At 40.5% G+C, this 18,629-nt stretch overlaps 1 protein-coding gene across 11 annotated transcripts in view; it reads left to right on the top strand.

The window, feature by feature from the left end:
* POC1B (POC1 centriolar protein B) overlaps positions 1–18,629 on the top strand; it is a 111,699-nt gene that overhangs the window by 71,556 nt on the left and 21,514 nt on the right. For 10 of the 11 annotated variants that reach the window (XM_075932901.1, XM_075932900.1, XM_075932946.1 and 7 more), the window contains one exon: positions 16,841–17,065. In XM_075932901.1, coding sequence (XP_075789016.1) covers positions 16,841–17,065 — 225 coding nt within the window. Of the gene's footprint in view, positions 1–16,840; positions 17,066–18,629 lie in introns of those variants that run through there. The other variant, XM_075932955.1, reaches the window with a different exon arrangement.

The raw sequence follows: 18,629 nt of genomic DNA, 5'->3' as shown, positions 1-18,629 counted from the left end.
GTTGCCTTTTTTTGTTTTGTTTTTTCCTGATGGAAGAAAACTGAACTTTACTTAAATGTTTAGAGAAAACAAACTGGATAAAGGGGAAAATCTGATTAAAATTGTTGCGGGAGGAGTATAGTTACTAATTGCAAAAATGCTTTGTTTAGATAGGATTTGTGTGCTTGCAGTAACTTTATTAAAATTTAGCTGTAGGATAGAACAAGAAAAAAAGGAATATTAAGGAAATTGAGTCAAATAACAAAAGAAACTAAGACCCTGATCCTGAAATGGAATTTGCATGTGTAAATCTATATTCATTATGGAATCCCGTTGATATGAAGCATATGTGACCAGGCTTGTAGATCCCTTTGCAGACTGTGTTCTGAATATACAAGGAAAACTGATTTAAGAGCCAACGGTTCCACAAAGTGAACAAATAGTGAGGGGGAAAAACCTCTCTGTCTCTGACAGGCATAGAAATTCTCTATGTAGATCCTGTAGGTATTTGTGTCTGTGGGATTGGAGCAAATATGGTTGTATCTTAGGGCTTGGCTGTAAACAATAGATTGAGAAATGTGTCTAATGTTAGTGGTAATTATAGCAATTAAAAAAAACCCATAACTTCAGACATAAGTGAATTGTTTTTAAGTTGACTTTGATCCCTGAAGTGCATTTAACATAATTTTATCAGTATATCTGCTGTACATAAATCAGGTGTTACAGAAGTTTTTCCATTTGCAAGAAATCTGCATTTCCTTTGATTTGGGAAATAAATTATATATACTTGATTATCTAAACCTATGCTATAATAGTGTATCCATTACAACTAGACCTCATGCACTCCACAGTAAGCAGAACATAAACATTGCCACAAGGCCCCTGGTTTCTCCAGCAGTCTGTTGTAAAAGAATTTTTAAAATGGAGGATTTTACTGAGTTAAATAAGGACATAAGAATGGCCATACTGGGTCAGACCTAAGGTCCATTTAGCCCAATATCCTGTCTTCCAATGGTAGCCAATACCACTTTTTTGAATCCTGTTAAAGTCTTGGCCTTCACAACATCCTGTGGCAAGGAGTTCTACACATTGACTGTGTCCTGCTTGAAGAAAAACTTCCTTTTGTTTTAAACCTGCTGCCTATTAATTTCATTTGGTGACCCCCTAGTTCTTATATTATGGGAACAAGTAAATACATTTTACTTACTCTCTTTTTCCACACCAGTCATGATTTTATAGACCTTTATCTTATTCCCTCTTAGTTTCCTCTCCTCTTTTCTAAGCTGAAAAGTCCCAATCTTTTTAATCTCTCTTCATATGGGACCCATTCCAAACCCCTAATCATTTTTGTTGCCCTTTTCTGAACCTTTTCCAATCCCAATATATCTTTTTTGAGATGAGATGATCACATCTGTAGGAAGAATTCAAGATGTAGGCATACCATGTGTTTATATAGAGGCAATAAAATATTCTCGGTTTTATTCTCTATCCCATTTTTAATTATTCCTAACATCGTTTGCTTTTTTGACTGCTGCTGCACATTGAGTGGATGTTTTCAGAGAACTATTCATAATGACTCCAAGATCTCTCTCTTGAGTAGCTATAGCTAAATTTGTCCCCATCATTTTGTATACATAGTTTGAATTATTTTTTCCAATATAAATATAAACTATCTTTTGCATATTTTACTCGCCCCCTAAAATTTTGATTTTCAATATGTATAAAACTGCATTGTATAGTTGTCTGTATGAAGCTGGAGATTTTAATAGCTGAGTATATGGAACACTTGGGGAATCAGGCATCTAGAAAGCTGAGGTGCAGTTTGGGATTATGAATAAGAACAACCTGTATGTTTTTGTCTGTCGACTGCCTAACGATGCTTCTGTCTGTCAAAGCCTAATAATGTGAACAATTTGTCCGCACTTGCCTTGGGAGTGAATACCCTGAGGACTTAAGAAGAGAACAATGTTTACACTTGGTTAACATTTGGAAAGTTTCATGACCATAAGGGCTATAAATATATTTTTTAATGAAAACTTGAAAGTTGGAGCAAAATTCTATGACATTTGATGTATTCTGCAGTAATCTCTGCAGGCATGGAATCACACAATATACAGTGCACTGATTATAGGCATCCATATTGTAATTTCTTAGTAGATAAATAGTGAGGTTAGTGATAATTGCTGGAAAATTAGCCATAGAAAATTGTTACAAGAACATAAGAATATAAGAACGGCCATACTGGGTCAGACCAAAGGTCCATCTAGCCCAGTATCATGTCTGCCAACGGTGGCCAATACCAGATGCCCCTGAGGGAGAGAACACAACAGAAAATCATCACGTGATCCCTCTCCTGTCATCCATTTCCAGACAAATAGAGGTTAGGGACACCTTTTCTACCCAGCCTGTCTATTAGCCATTGATGGACCTAACTTCCATGAATCTAACAGGGTTCTAAAAAGAGCTAGATAAAGTCCTATTCTTCACAACATCCTCTGGCAAGGAGTTCCACAGGTTGACTGTGCGCTCAGTGAAACAAAATTTCCTTTTATTTGTTTTAAACCTGCTGCCTATTCGTTTCACTTGGTGACCCTTAGTTCTTATAGTGTGGGAATAAGTAAATAACTTTCCTTTTTCACTTTTTCCACACCAGTCAGGATTTTATAGACTTTTATCATATCCCCCCTTAGTCTCCTCTTTTCTAAGCTGCAAAGTCCCATCTTTTTAATCTCTGTTCATATATAGGACCCATACCAAAACCCTAATAATTTTTGTTGCCCTTTTCTTAACCTTTTCCAATGCCAATATATCTTTTTTTAAATGACTCTACCACATCTGTACGCAGTATTCAAGATATGGGCATACCATGGTTTTATATAGAGGCAATAAAATATTCTCTGTCTTTATTCTCTATCCCTTTTTTAATGATTCCTAACATGCTATTTGCTCTTTTGGCTGCTGCTGCACAGTGTGTGGATGTTTTCAGAGAACTATCCACAATGACTCCAAGATCTCCCTCTTGAGTATTTATAGCTAAATTAGTCCCCATCACATTGTACGTATAGTTGGGATTATTTTTATTTTTAATATTTGTTTGCAGTAGTACTCTCTGTGTCCTGTGCACTTTTCAGGCATATTAGAAGGGCCAATCACTGTGCCTTGCAAGTACATCTATTCAAAATACTCCAAGAGCTCCTTATTGCTAGGCACATGGCTCAGAGAAGCTTGCTATTTGATGCTGTCACAGCTGTGCTAAATTTAACACAGCTGTAATCCTGACAAATAAATAAATAAAACTGATTTATCAGCGCACAGCTGCAAATGTGAGAAGGACTTAAGTTTGTTTTGCGTAGCTACTTTTTAATACTACTAAGCCACCACTTTTTCTTGTTCTCCAGTGATCCAGTGAGCTCTAAAAGTTCAGTCCATTTAAGGTTCAGTTTGTTAGCTGATGGACTAATAAAGTGCTCAGGCATTTTAGGTGCAACTGTCTGTTTTACTAAGGAAAATAGTTTATCCCTTTTCAGATTTGTTGACTTTGAATGTGGGTTAGGCTTTAAATGAACAGATGTACTACTTTCAATATTGGTGCCTCACAGAAATGAAGGATGCCAAATGTTTACTATCCGCATAAGTTTTATATATACACATACACACACACACACACTTCACTGTTTATTCTCATGACTTATTTAATTCAGGTGCTCTTTTAAGATTTGGAGAAAAGTAAGATAGATAAACCATGCAAAACTGCATGTACTGTAATTTTTTTTGTTTGCATTTCTATCTTATGGTCTGATACCAAGAAAGTTTTGCTTAGACTAGAAATATCAAGCTAGATTTTGGGCAAACTATTTAGCCCATTTGTTTTGTATTAGTTTGTAATCATACCATCATAATTGATCTGAGTACCCAAACTAAATGTATAAACTATTTCAACAACCAGTGAAATGCAGCAGCCTCTAGATTGGAAAGTGGCAATTTTTTCAGTACAGAAGAAAGTGAGAATGAAACAGCAGAGAATTTTAGGTCAATAAAATATACTTAATATGGATTCTTATTAGGAGAAATGACAAAGTCATGAATAACTCTGATAAGATCTGCATTTGAAGTGAAAGGTCAAAGCTTCCTTACCAAGCTTCCTTATTGTACCTACCACTACTACATCCAGAAATGACTGAGAATCTAACAAAAAATCCTTATGTATAAACTTAATTAACAAAAATATAATACTACCCTTACTTCCTTTCCCCCAGCTGCACTTCAATTAGCTAGCTCTTACAAAGGTCCCATTAGAGCCTCCATTCTTTTATATTTAGCGTATGGACAATGTTTAATAAACTCAAGTGTTATATTTTGACATAATTATCTTGGAACTCCAGGATTGCCACTAAACATGACAGAGTAGGATGGTCCAGATTTTTTGTAACAATGTGAGTGAGAGAGGTTAGTAAACTGCCAACTACAAAAATAACATTACAATTCTTAAGCTTCAGAGAGTAGCCGAGTTAGTCTGTACAGGATAAACTTAAAAAACAACAAATAGTCTGGTAGCACTTTAAAGACTGACAAAACATGAAGATGGTATCATGAGTCATCTGAAGAAGTGGGCTGTGTCCAGGAAAGCTCATGATACCATCTTCATGCTTTGTTAGTCTTTAAAGTGCTACCATACTATTTGTTGGTTTTTAAGTTTAATAAAATTCTTGCTCATAAGCCCATTTTATTGATGGGGAATTATTGTATGTAGAAGATGAAAGGCTAATTTGTGATGCTTTAGTTTTTTGATCTATTTGGGCTTATCTTGTTTGTGTCAAACTGTTTTTAGCTGTTTTAATGTTAACAGGCAAGTGTACCATATGCTCCTAACTGAAAGAATGATTATTAAATAACAGGCCTTGCCAACTTTGGGATTCATTAGAAAGCTTGTCACAGTCCATTTTTGTTAAAAGACTATTAGGATATTCCATAGGAAGCTATCATACATGCTTTCTATATATCAAGATTTACAGTAGATTGAAGGCTGATATTTTACAGTTAGGGGCTCTTATTCTTAGAGCCTTGCAAATCCGCTGTTACCCACTATACAGTATATCTATGTGTATCTGCATCCATGGATGTGGATATCCCTGGCTCATTTTTGGGCATACAGACGCAGATACAAATTATGTATCTAGAACCTGCAAATTTGCATATATCTTCTTCATAAAAGTGGGTGTCCGCATCCATGGATGTGGATGCAGATATCCACAGGTCATTTTTTGCAGATGCGGATAACAATTTAGTATCCGTGCAGGACTCTACTTATTGTTACTGCAAAAGAAATTTTAAAAACATTTATTTTTCAGTAAACAAGACTAGGATCAGATCACTTCCCATATGAATATATCCGTCTTTATCGATTGTTTCATGGCCTTTTTCACACCCCAAGTGAGAATGTTACAGCACAGTAGAATGGCAGTGTAGACAAGAGCAGAGTAAAGTCCTAAGTCAGTAGTCCCCAACCTTTCAAGGTTGCCGGGTGCCAGGGGGCGGGGCCGTTCACCCGCCGGGCGCCAGGGGGCGGGGACACTTGCGCCCCAGGGGCAGCCCCCCCCATAGCCGCACGCCCGGGGGCGGCGCTCCCCCTGCCAGCGCCGCGCGCCCAGGGCCGGCGCTCCCCCCGCCCAGCGTCGCACGCCCGGGGCCGGCGCTCCATGCGCCACGCGCCCGGGGCCGGCGCTCCCCCCGCCACGCGCCCGGGGCCGGCGCTTCCCCCGCCCAGCGCCGTGCGCCCAGGGCCGGCGCTTCCCCCCGCGATGCGCCCGGTGCCAGGCCAGCCCCGAGCACCTGGCGGGCGCATGGAAATGCCCCCGCGGGCGCCATGGCGCCTGCGGGCACCGTGTTGGGGACCACGGCCCTAAGTGGTATTAGGTTACTCTTTCAGTACTTTCTTGGGTGTTAGCCAGCCAGTGAGAACAGGCAGGTCTCCTTTCTGGCTCCTGGGGCCATCTAGCAAGCTATGAGCCTTGGTTAGAGTGAAACATCTTGGGTTCTCTCTTGGTCAGACTTTTGATGTGATTTGTGATGAGCAATAGATTCTAACTTGATGTCTACAAGGAAGCCAATTTAAACCCAGTAATATGTATTAGAATGAGCAAACAGATGTCTAGGGAATGAAGACTTGCCGGTGAGGAGTATTGGGGAAAATATTGGAGGAAATTAGTAGCTGAGAATCCAGAGGCCTAGACTCTTATTGTCAAATTGACATAACAATCCATTGATTGATACTAACAGCAAGAGTAAGCAAGAAGACCCTGGCAAATGGAAAAAATCTGGAACAGCAGCTTCCATGGAAACCTAGATAATTTTTTCTCCAAACCAACAAAATGCATCACAGAGACAAAAAGAGCTTTTGTGTACTACCTGTGTCTAGATTTTTAAGAGGCTGGTTGTACTCATAGCAGAGCATAGATCACACATTACTCATCTATTATCATGCATGACAATGTGCAGATCAAAACCCTGTCCAAAGAAGCAGACCTCTTCATAAAGGAATTGCTTCTGGAAAAGATTCATAACCACCAGCTCTTCAAAATCAAGAGATGCGTCTGATCTCAGTGCAGAGAATTGTTCACCATAGTGTCAAATCAGACCTAGCTCTAACTGTAATTTTACCATAATGGTAAATAGTTGTGTAGAGTGAAAACATCCTTGTATTAGTCATTCCCTGAAGGGTCAATATTTACAATGGTTAAAATTGCAGGTGTCATGCACCAGCTTCATCCTGTAGGTGGATTTCTCAAAATGCTTTTCCTGAAACTCCTTTTGGGCATGTCTACACAGCAGGGCTAAAGCTGAAATAAGCTAGGCAACCTGAGCTATGTCAATTGGGTAGCTTAAGTTATTACTTTATTTAGGCTTTTAGTGCTGTCTACACAGCAGGAAGTCTGAGAGAGAGCACTCTTCCTCTGACTTCCCTTACTTCTCGTAAAATAAGGGTTACAGGAGTCAGAGTAAAAAGCCCTCCAGCTTGCCATTATTTTGACATTGTCAAAATAACTGCTTGTAATGTAGACATGGACTATGGGTACGTCTAGACTACATGCCTCTGTCGTCAGAGGCATGTAGATTAGGCTACCAGGCATAGGAAAATGAAGCGGCGATTTAAATAATCGCGCTTCATTTAAATTTACATGGCTGCCGCGCTGAGCTGATCAGCTGTTTGTCGGCTCAGTGCGGTAGTCTGGATGTGCGGGTGTCGACATCAAAGGCATTTGTTTACCACCCAGGTATGCCTCCTGGGATGATGAGGCATACCTGGGTGGTCGACAAATGCCTTTGATGGCGACCCCCGCGCATCCAGACTACCGCGCTGAGCCGACAAACAGCTGATTGGCTCAGCGTGGCAGCCATGTAAATTTAAATAAAGCGGCGATTATTTAAATCGCCGCTTCATTTTCCTATGCCTGGTAGCCTAATCTACATGCCTCTGGTGACAGAGGCATGTAATCTAGACGTACCCTATGTTATTTTAGAATAACTGACATTATTCTAAAATAGCACTCTTGTAGTCGTACCCTTTGAGGGCATAGAACCATTGTTGCAATGCAATGCAAAATTAGATATTCCTAGATAATATCCAGATACTCTTTTATATATGGCTGTACGACAATTAGACAGCCTCAGCAGGCCTGTGCCAACTGACTCTGGCTAAGAGGCTGTTTAATTGTGATATAGACATGTCATTTGTGTGAAGATACATATAAACAACTTGCTTAAAGCCAAGCCAGTTTACACTCTAGACCCTTACATACTCAATATGGAAGCAGACACAGTAGGAAGACATTTTTTCATCTTTTTAGTTCATTTTCACACCTCTGTCAGGATGTCTTTATCTTTTGAAAATAAAGCAAAACCTGCAAACGTGGCCATTCAGCGTCAGACCCGTAGCCCATCTAGTCCAGTATCCTGTCTGTGACGGTAACCAGTACCAGATCAATCAGCAGAAAGCTTAAGAAACCACATAGTGTGTGTTTGTGGTACTGGCAGAGGAAGTCTCCCCCTGCTTCCCATTAGAGGTTGTCTCATAACTAAGGCATGAGTTGTTATATCTCTTTGAAAACCTAGGAAGTAAGCAGAGGTCATAGCTTCTCTGTGGCAATGGAAATGTCCTGTTTAGAAAAGAATGTGTTACGTTTCAAGACAGTTCACATAAAGGATAGAGTTGGCATGTTAGTCTTCTGGAAAACTATTCACAGAACTCCCTCGGTGACATTGGGGGTGGGGGTGGGAAAGTGTATGAATCATCTCAGGAAGTTGTGCAAAGTAAGTTTCCATTTCACTGCACACAGCATCCTTTGGTCAGAAGGTTCTGCTGTGTTGATTTTCACATAACTTTTTACTTTACTAAGATCTTGCTTTATCTTGGGGGTGGGAGCTTCCATTCCTTCCTATTATTCTTCTGTAATAATTAAATTCTGTTTATCCATTTCCTCCTCCTGGAATTTTCTCACTAATGCCTATGAATAATGAATGAAAAACTATGCAACAGAATGAGAACTGTCTTGCGTAGTAATTTTATTTCTTCTAGCACTTCTCTCTGAATTCAGACCACCCTGGCAAACTCGTAAATGACCAGAATATACATTAAAATTTTCTCTAAAAGGAAACAGACATTTATTGCCTTAATTAGTTCAATTTGCTTTAATGCTAATAGTTGGATGCTGGAGTATTTCTTTGCCTATGGAAAAACTCCTTTGGTGGCTTGAGCTTAGTGCTGGAGCCTCCAGCAACATGGGACTTGTCTCCAAATTCCACAGGTGGAATTCATTGAACTGGAGGATCATCAAGTTGAGTCCCCTGTACTCATGGCAGGACCAAGCACCATCTAGACCACCAGTGAGTGGTGTTTGTCTAATCTCCTCTTTAAAATCTCCAATGATGGAGATCCCACAGCCTTCCTAGGCAATTTATTCCAGTGTTTAACCACCTTGACCGTTAGGAAGTTTTTCCTAATGTCCAACCTAAACTTCTCTTGCTGCAAATTAAAACCATTGCTGCTTCTCTTATCCTCGGTGATTAAGGAGAATATTTTTTCTTCTTCCTCCTTGTTAACAACCTTTTAGGTACTTGAAAGCTGCTCTCAAGTCCTTCTCGGTCTTCTCTTTTTCCAAACTAAACAAATCCAGTTCTTTCATTCTTTCTCATAGGTCATGTTTTCTAAATCTTTAGTCATTTTTGTTGCTCCTCTCTGGACTTTCTCTGATTTATCCACATCTTTCCTGAAATGTGGTGCCCAGAATTGGACACAGCACTCCAATTGAGGTCTAATTAGCATGAAGTAGAGTGGAAGGATTACTTCTCATGTCTTGCTTTACAACATTCCTGCTAATACATCCCAGAAAGTTCCTTTTTTCCCCCAGCAATGTTACACTGTTGACTCATATTTAGCTTGTGGTCTAATGTGACCCCTAAATTCCTGTCCACAATACTTCTTCCTAGGTATTCTTTTACTATTTTGTGGTGTTTATGGACTATTTCTTCCTAAGTGGAGCACTTTGCATATGTTCTTATTGAATTCTATGCTATTCTCCTGAGACCATTTCTCCACTTTGTCTAGATCATTTTGAATATTTATCCTATCCTCCAAAGCACTTGGAGTCCTCCTAGCTTGGTATCATCCATAAGTATCCTCTGTATGTCATTATCTAAATCATTGATAAAGATATTGTACAGAACTGGTCCTAGAGCTGATCGCTGCAGAGCACCACTCATTATGCCCTTCCAGCATGACTACCAACCACTGATAACTACTCTCAGGGAATGGTTATCCAACCAATCATATACCCACCTAATAGTAGCTCCATATAGGTTGTATTTCCCCAGTTTGTTAATGAGAAGGTCATGTGAGACTGTATCAAATAGCTTTATTAAAATCTACATATACCACATCTAAAGAAGTCTTGTTTACTCTGTCAAAAAAAGCTATCAGGTTGGTTTGACAATATTTGTTCTTGACAAATCCCTGTTGATAGTTACTTACCACGTTTTTTTCAGGATTTTTGAAAATAAGTTCCTTAATTTATTTGTTCCATTATCTTTCTGGTACTGATGTTAAGCTGATTGGTCTGTAATTCCCTGGGTTGCCTTTATTTCCCTTTTTTTAGATCAGCATTATGCTCTTTTCCAGTCTTCTGAAATCTCTCCTATCTCCCATGTCTTTTCAAGACAATAGCTAAAGGCTCAGATACCTCCTCAGTCAACTCCTTGAGTATTCTAGGATGCATTTAATCAGATCTGAAGACATATAACTTGTCTAAGTAACTTTTAGCTTTTTTTTTTCCTTATTTTAAATTCTGAACCTACCCCACTTTCTTTGACATTCACTAAGTTAGGCATCCAATCACCACCAGCCTTCTTGCTGAAAACAAAAACAAAGAAGTCATTGAACGCTTCTGCCATTTCCACATTATCTATTATAGTTTCTCCCTCTTCATTGAATAATGGGCCTACCATGTCCTTGGTCTTCCTATTGCTTCTAATGTATTTGTAAAATGTTTTCTTGTTACCCCTTTGTCTCTAGGAAGATTGAGATCATTTTGTTCCTTTGCCTTCTAATTTTGCCCCTACATATTTGTGTTATTTAATATTCATCCTATGTAATTTGACCTAATGTCCACTTTTTGTATGACTCTTTTTTATTTTTTATATCATTCAAGATCTCCTGAGTAAGTCAGGGTGGTCTCTTGCCGTACTGTAGTAGAATTTATTGCTCTTGTCCCCATAATAATGTCTTTTTGGAAAAACTGCCAACTGTCTTCAGTGATTTTTCCTCTTACACTTGTTTCCCATGGGATCTTACCTACCAGCTCCCCGAGTTTGCTAAAATCTTCCTTCTTGAAATCCATTATCATTGGCACGTGACTCTCGAATTTGGAGAGAAACTGCAAACAGAAAAAAATTAGATAAGATTTCTCATTTCTAAAGTTATGGCTCCTTCAATGAAATGAAGAAGATTGCTGCTTTGGTTATAAATTTTGTACCATAAAATATGGGGCATATTTTGATAGAAATATATCTAGATGTCATTTAATGCCATTTCATTGTTAGGTTTTTAGCCACAAGTTACCATACTCAAGTTTGTAAACTTTTTCCCAGTGCCCTTTTGTTGTTTATAACTAAGTTACAGATTCTTTCAGCACAATTTATTATAAATATGATTTTTTTTTAACTGGTTGGTCTTACGTTTGTAGCTTTCCTTTCCAGTAGTTGTTTTCCTATAAACAGGGCTCGACAATCTTTGTAATCTACTTGCTTGTGGCGAGTAGATTACAACCCGGAAGAGCCGGGTTCCAGTATCTGTACATGCGCAGAACGCCGGACAGCGTGGCTGGCAAGCAGGGCTCGCCGTTGCTCGGCGAGCTCTGCCTATAAATATTTTGTCCTTTCAAGTTTGATAAATATTAAGTCTCTTTCTCTGCCACTCATGTACATAGTACTCTATTTCTCAGAAATATCACCTCCTGAAATATTTGCAGACAATATAGGTGTCTCAAAGGGTTTAACTCAAGACACCAAGGGTGAGTCTAGACTACAGGGATTTTTCGGAAAAAGTAGCTTTTTTTTTCAAAAAATCTTTAGCTGCATCTAGGCTGCTGCCATGTGCTGTTGACAGTAAATCGAAAGAATATGGTGGTTTTGTCGATGGCGGTAAACCTTGATCTACAAGGAATAACGCTATTTTTGACAGAGATCTGTCGAAAAAAGGTGTGTGTGGACGCAGGGAAGGTTTTTTCTGAAAATAAAGGCCTCCAGGAAGAAGCTCAGGTGGACACTCCTGCCAGACCTTTCACCTTTATTGTTCCTGCCTGTAGCCATCTTTTAAAGGCACAGGCACTCAGGAGTAGCATTGTGGAAGCAAGCCACCTCCAGCCAGGACCCTGGAAGGCCCACTCAGAGCCATGTCCCAGGGACAAGCCCCCCAATACCTCTCTGGCCCTTCCAGGGACACATCCCAGCACCAAGTCAGGGGAACCAAGTGGACAAGTGGACCAAGTCAGGGGAACCAAATGGACAAATGGCAATTTGCGCTGTTATCTGGGAGGTGATTGCCTTCCCTGGTCCTGTGCCTGTTCCTGCTCAGCCTGCCCTCCCCTTCCCCCCACCCACTGCCATCCCAGACCCAGGTGCGGCCCCACCTCCTGCCCAGCTCCCTACTGTCCCAGTCCGCATGCACGACTGTCTCCGAGCAGGCTCCCGTACCTAAGGTGGCAGGAGCTCTTCATCTGGGCGGCACCGTCAGCCCTGAGCCTCTCTTCCAGGTTTACATCCCCCTTCCTACCTGTGAGAGTCAGTGAGGGGAGCACTTTACTTTGATAACAAAAAGTGTATTTTTCTTTACAAAAGTTATATGGGTTTTGTAACATAAACTTGCTTACAGTGCAATAAACTGTAAGCATTTTATCAAGCACACCTGTCTCTGTTCTCTGAGTTAATGTGTACAACGTGGGGCAGGGCTGGGTTTTGGGGAGGGAAGGCACTGGGGGCATGGGGCACACCCACATTTGGAAGGCCATGGAGAAACTCATTGGGCTTATTGGGAGAATCTCTCCGTCGGGGCTTCCTAAATGCACAGTCCCAACTGGTGGGCTTGGAGGATGGCAGCTGTCCGGGGCTGCTCAAACTACCTCTCCTCCACATCAGCCCATGCCCCTCACCCTGGGAGGAAGGCCTCCCCTTTCCTCTCCACCAGGTTGTGCAGCACACAACAGGCAGCAACCACTGTGGGGATGTTGCGTTCCCACATGTCTATTAGAGTGAGCAGGCATCTAAACCTGCCCTTCAGACGGCCAAAGGCGCACCCTACCTGGAAGCGAGCCCAATTCAGGTGGGAGTTGAACAGTTCCCTGCTCGCATCCAGGTGTCCAGTGAACGGCTTCATGAGCCAGGGCATAAGGGGGTATGCCGCATTGGCCATGATGCACATAGGCATCTGCACACCCCGACTGCAAAGTTTCGCTCTGAAAAGAATGTCCCAGCCTGCAGCCTGTGGTACAGGTACGAGTTCTGGAAGATGCGGGCATTGTGTGCCTGGCCTGACCACCTGACCCAAATGTCTGTGAATTGTCCCTGGTGGTTGACCAGGACCTGCAGCATCGTAGAAAAATAGCCCTTTCTGTTAATATACTGGGCTGCTCAATGGGACGGTGCGCAGATCGGGATGTGAGTCACATCGAGTGCTCGACCGCAGTTTGGAAATCCTAGCCCCGCAAATCAGGCCACGATGGTATCCAGGTCTCTGAGGCAGACAGTCCTGTGAAGCATCTCCAAATTGATGGCCGTCACCACCTGCAGAACATTTCAAAGGTTAGCATTCCTCCTAATCCCTCCTCCCCCTTCCTCCTTCTTTCTGATAGAGGCAGCAAGGCTCAGTATTAGAACTCTCTACCTGTTGTTTCTTTAGATCAGTGTTTATCAAACTGTGCTCTGCGGAGCTTCAGGGGCTCCTCAGGGTTGATAAACTGGAAACATCGATAGGTACAACACATACAATCAGTGGACCACTGGGGCTTCCCATAAATTTTTATGCATGTATGTAAAGGGCTTCGGAGGCCAAAACGTTTGAGAACCGCTGCTTTAGATCATCATAAAGACTCCAAGCCTTTTTCTGAATTATGTCTAAACTCACAGGGGTGCGTCTAGACTGGCAAGATTTTGCACAAAAGCTACCGCTTTTGTGCAAAAACTTGCCAGCTGTCTACACTGGCCGCTTGAATTTGTGCAAGAGCACTGACATTCTAATGTAAGAATTCAGTGCTTCTTGCGCAAATACTTTGATGCTCCCGCTCAGGGATAAACCCTCTTGCACAAGAATACTTGTGCAAGAGGGCCAGTGTAGACAGGCACCTTAATTTTTTGCACAACAAAGCCCGATGGCTAAAATGGCCATCGGAGCTTTCATTCGCAAAAGCGCGTCTATACTGGGCATGAATGCTTTTGCACAAAAGCACTTTTTGCGCAAAAGCATCTGTGCCAATTTAGATGCTCTTTTGCGGAAATACTTTTAACGGGAAAACTTTTCAGTTAAAAGTATTTCTGCAAAATCATGCCAGTCTAGACGCAGCCAGAGGAGCACAGTGTTGATTTTAATCTTTTAGCCAAAGAATTAAGAGATTATCAATCTAGGCAATAAATCCAACACTCCGCTTAGTTATCACAGTCACTTACCCAGGAGCTGAGCTCTAACATGTTCCTGAATTCGTAGCTTGTCTTTCAATCATGGGAAATCCAAAACTTTACCAGTTTCAGTTGGCATCTCACCTTTCTCAAACCTCTTAATTATTCCATTTTTGTTTCCATTGTAAATGTTCTACATTTATTAGAAGAAACATCATTTGCACCAGTTTTTACTTTTCTGCCATTATTATGGGCAAAGAAATGCTAACCTTTAAGAAAAAGTTTGGAAGCACAAAGATTCACCATCTAAAAATGGCATTGGAACAGCAAGTGAGGATCTTGTGTTAGAAAGAGGGTGGCACAAAATATTTATCAATATATGAACTTGTTCATTAACATAGCATCGTGTCAGTTTAAGAGTCATAAAATCAAAATTGTAATTGGAAAGTCAAAACTAGGTGTCCATTTACAAATGGGTAAGTGCCGTTCATCATAACTCGAAAGTCATAAAGTCAAGGCCTGCCTGCATACTCAAATGTCTCTGACTCAATGCCTTACTGCTTTTAATATTTAGTAAGAGTTGCCTGCATTTTAAAAAATCCATATATGTACTTGTATGTTGTGGGGGTATGGGCATAAACTACTACAGACACAAACAAGGGGGGCACGATCAAGTAAGTCTGAGAACACAGACGATTCTTCCCAAAATAAAACTAATTGGCATAGTTAAGGCATCATGTCACAAAGGCATGTGTCGCAGTGATCAGATCACCAGCAATGGCTGCAGACTTGTAATATTCTCAAAATGGCTGTACGCCTGCCATATCATGCGTGCCAAGTTTTATCTTATAATCAGCTCTGATCAAGAGGGAATTATAAAGGGGAAAAAGGGAGAGGAGAGAAATACAAATACTAATTTTATTTTAAGATCTCCAATGTAGAACCACAATATGTTTTTGAATATACACATGCATATAAATGGGATGGACTACCTGACAGCAAGTAGCTATACTGAAAGTTCTATATAGAGTGTCCTTTATAAATGTTCTTGCCTGCATTTATAAACATTCACTTGTGAGAACTTCCTGTGGGTTCAAGCTTTGCAGACAAGGTCTTGACATTCCAAATGCCACATTCTCAGACTCTGGTGCTCAACATTTGGGCACCCAAATCTCTATTTAAACACCTAAATATATTTTTTTACTAATCTGATCCAATTTCTTTGGAAGTCAATCTAAAGAAGCCTGTTGGTTTCATGGGGGTGTTGATCCAATTTATTGCTGTTAACTACTGATTGATTTGCCTAAATCAACACTTAGAATTCCAACTTTGAAAATTTGGCTGCAAACCAATTCAGTAATTTAAGTTTTGGAAAGTTATATTGGTCACGAGAAGGATTTTTTATGAACTGACAGGTATTTTTAAGATATTCTAATTTGAAATTATATTCAGTTTTAAATTATAAACATTTTGGAGGATTAGATAGGTATAATTTTTCTTTCCATTGCTAAGCTTATAATGTTTCAACAGACTTAATCTTTAAAGAGGCAGTTAAATTTAAACTTCTCAGGTATTCTGTTTTCCTTTGCAATTTAGTAGATATTATAAGACTAGTTTGTTTAAGAAAACAAAATGTGACAGCTATCATTAATTTATTTTGAAGAAATATATCCATGGTGTTAAAAGAATGTGACTCTTGGCATCTGGATAGAGCCAGGTAATATTGATGTGAGTTACCATCTGCTGATTGTTAACTTTGCAGCCTCTTCTCTATAAGACAGTGCCTTTAGGACTCCTGAGGGTGCAAAGAAAAACAGAAATAAAGCATCATGAAAGGAACTGATAATGTCACTGTGATTTTGAGGCAATGCCCATATATCAGAGTTGTTAGATAGTTTAATCTCAACCCCACACTCGTTAGGTTGTGTGTACCCTTTCAACCTTTTCCTCTTCTTGTTCTTTGAAGAAGTCAGCTTCCCAGGAAAATGTAGCTAAATGAATAACTAAAAAGGATTTATGGCTGTTTTTCATGTATAGGTACCTTTCTCTTTTATTAAAGAAAGATTTACATTTACTTTAATCTCCAATAGTAAAGCCTCTAATCGCTCAGTCATATGTACCCAAGATGTAGTAGTTGGTGTTGAAATTATCTGTGAGGATTGCTGAATGTTCTCTGGGAACTATGAACTTTTGTTCCCTCATATGTAGGCCACAACCAAAATTCTTTCCTTGGTGACAATGAATGGGTGTGATTATAAAAATGGATCTTAAACAGAAAGCAAAATGAACTCTTTTGTATGTGCTTATGTATATGCCAGTACAGGTTGAACCTTGACAGTCTGGCACACTCCAGTCCAGCAACATCCATGATCCGGCATGATTTTAGTTAGCCAGATATCCATTTCTCATAGGTGTGACCAAGTTTCCCACGGTCCCATAAAGTTTGTTTAAAGCCACCAATCCTGGCGCTCAATGTTCTGTGCTGTTATTTAGCTCTAATTTACTCCTAAATGTCTTCTAAGAGCCCAGCAATCAGTGAATGCTGCTAGACAATATTGACCTTCCATGGTCCGGCAAATTCTCTGGTTTGGCACCAGTCAGATCCAGAGGATGTTGCACTAGTGAGGTTCAACTTGTACAGTTTTGATTAATAAAAAAATATATCTTTATATCTTCCTTTCCCTATGATTCCAACTAAATGAAGTCAAGGACGACTGGAACTTCATATGGGGTTTCCACATTCCAAGATGATATGAGCAGTGAAGATCTGCGGTATCGTTCTACTTTGTTCTCACCAAGAAGCTCAAGAAGGAGGCTGGAGGATGAGGTTGAATCAGCTGTGTGTACAGTGAACAAGCGCATAGGCATCTCACCAGCTCTGGGTAATGCATTAGAGCACATTGTGGAGCAGCTGGATGTTTTGACTTTAGTGAGTATGCAACAGACTTATAACATTTTCTTGCTTAATATGGTAATTCCCTCATTACTGGAGTAACAAATCTTGAGCCATGCTCATGATCCGAAGTATTATAATGTTGTGTGGGCTGACTCTGCAAATGGTTAGAGGCCTGGGGAATTCTTTCAACATCATGAAATGTTGACAATATGAATTAAAGCCAAACTAGAAGATTCTTTAAAACCCCTTTCCTGTTGCACAACTGCTAATGGTATTTAAAAACTTCAAAAGACTATTATATGTTTACCTTTTTGACTGGGAAAGTTGAGATTTTTCAGTAGTAACCACTAATATTGATTTACCAGAAGTTGCTGTTGACTAGAGAGTGTTAGATTCCAACTTGAATAATCATGCTCTGGCAGAGGATGAGCAAAATAAAATTGGTAGAATGGTTGAGAGAAAAGAATTCCTATCTTGGTAGTTCCAGGAATGTATCCATTTTCATCCTGAAAGCTTCATGATCTAGGTATGAAGGTGGAATCCAGGCATTGGCATAATTCTAAAAATCAATGTGAGACAGAGCAAATGCCAGCATTAATCTGACTCAGTTGCAAGTTCTCAACATTTCCTCTCAGTAACTCAGCACCAGTCAATTTATATTTAAGGTATTGCACTATACTTGGTAATTTATTAAAAGTGTACCTAATTGAAATGGGGTGTTCAGATAAATGTAGTGAAAGAAATTCTGAGAGAGTACTTAATTTATCAGATGAGTGAAAAGGCTACCAGTTAATTTTGGAATAATGTAAGATTAAATAAAGTGAATTCCTGGAGGGTGCCTTTTATGTAGTACTTTAAAAAAAAGATTTTTGGTTGCTTTTGCAGCGCTGTTTGTTGTAGCTGGAGATGTAAAATATATTCCATTGATGGATAGTATTTCAATTTAGTTTATTTATATTGAAGTATGCGTAGATGAATAATTATGAAGAGATACATACCTTCTCCTTCGAGTGGTCCCCGTGGGTGCTCCACTCTGGGTGCTGGTGCGTCCTCGCGCCGGCGACCGGAGACTTTTCTAGCTGTTTCTGCCGCGGCGCGCAGGCGCCGTGGCGCCCTCTAGTGTTGTTCGAACTGAAGGGCGCCTGCGCGCGCGCGGCTCCTCAGTTCCTTCTCTACCGTCCTCGGCAGCAGACGGAGCTCTCTCTCTGCCAATTCTGTCAGAGAAAAACAGTTAAAATTATCGTTTTTACCCCCCTCTTTCCTCACTATACAAGTTCTTAGACCCCCCCCCTAACCAGTTAAACCAAAAAAAAAAAAAAAAAAAAAGTTTTTCCCCGGTTGCGGTTCGCCGCTTGTTCCCCAGCCCTTCATGCCCGGCTCGCCGGGCTTTAAGCGCTGCGAATCATGTCGGGACGCCATGCCGGCGTCCGACGGACACTCTGCGTGCATTAAGTGTCTCGGGGAGGCACACCAGACGCAGAAGTGCCAGCACTGCTCTAAGCTAACAGCCAGAGCGCGACGTGACAGAGCCAACAGACTCACGACTCTCTTATACGAGAAGTCGCTCCGTCCCTCCTCAGACGACTCGCCTCAGCAA

The sequence above is a fragment of the Pelodiscus sinensis genome, chromosome 1, assembly GCF_049634645.1.
Source record: "Pelodiscus sinensis isolate JC-2024 chromosome 1, ASM4963464v1, whole genome shotgun sequence".
Lineage (NCBI taxonomy): Eukaryota > Metazoa > Chordata > Testudines > Trionychidae > Pelodiscus > Pelodiscus sinensis.
Note: the sequence above shows the minus strand (reverse complement) of the source record. Positions and strands in the feature narration are given on the sequence as shown.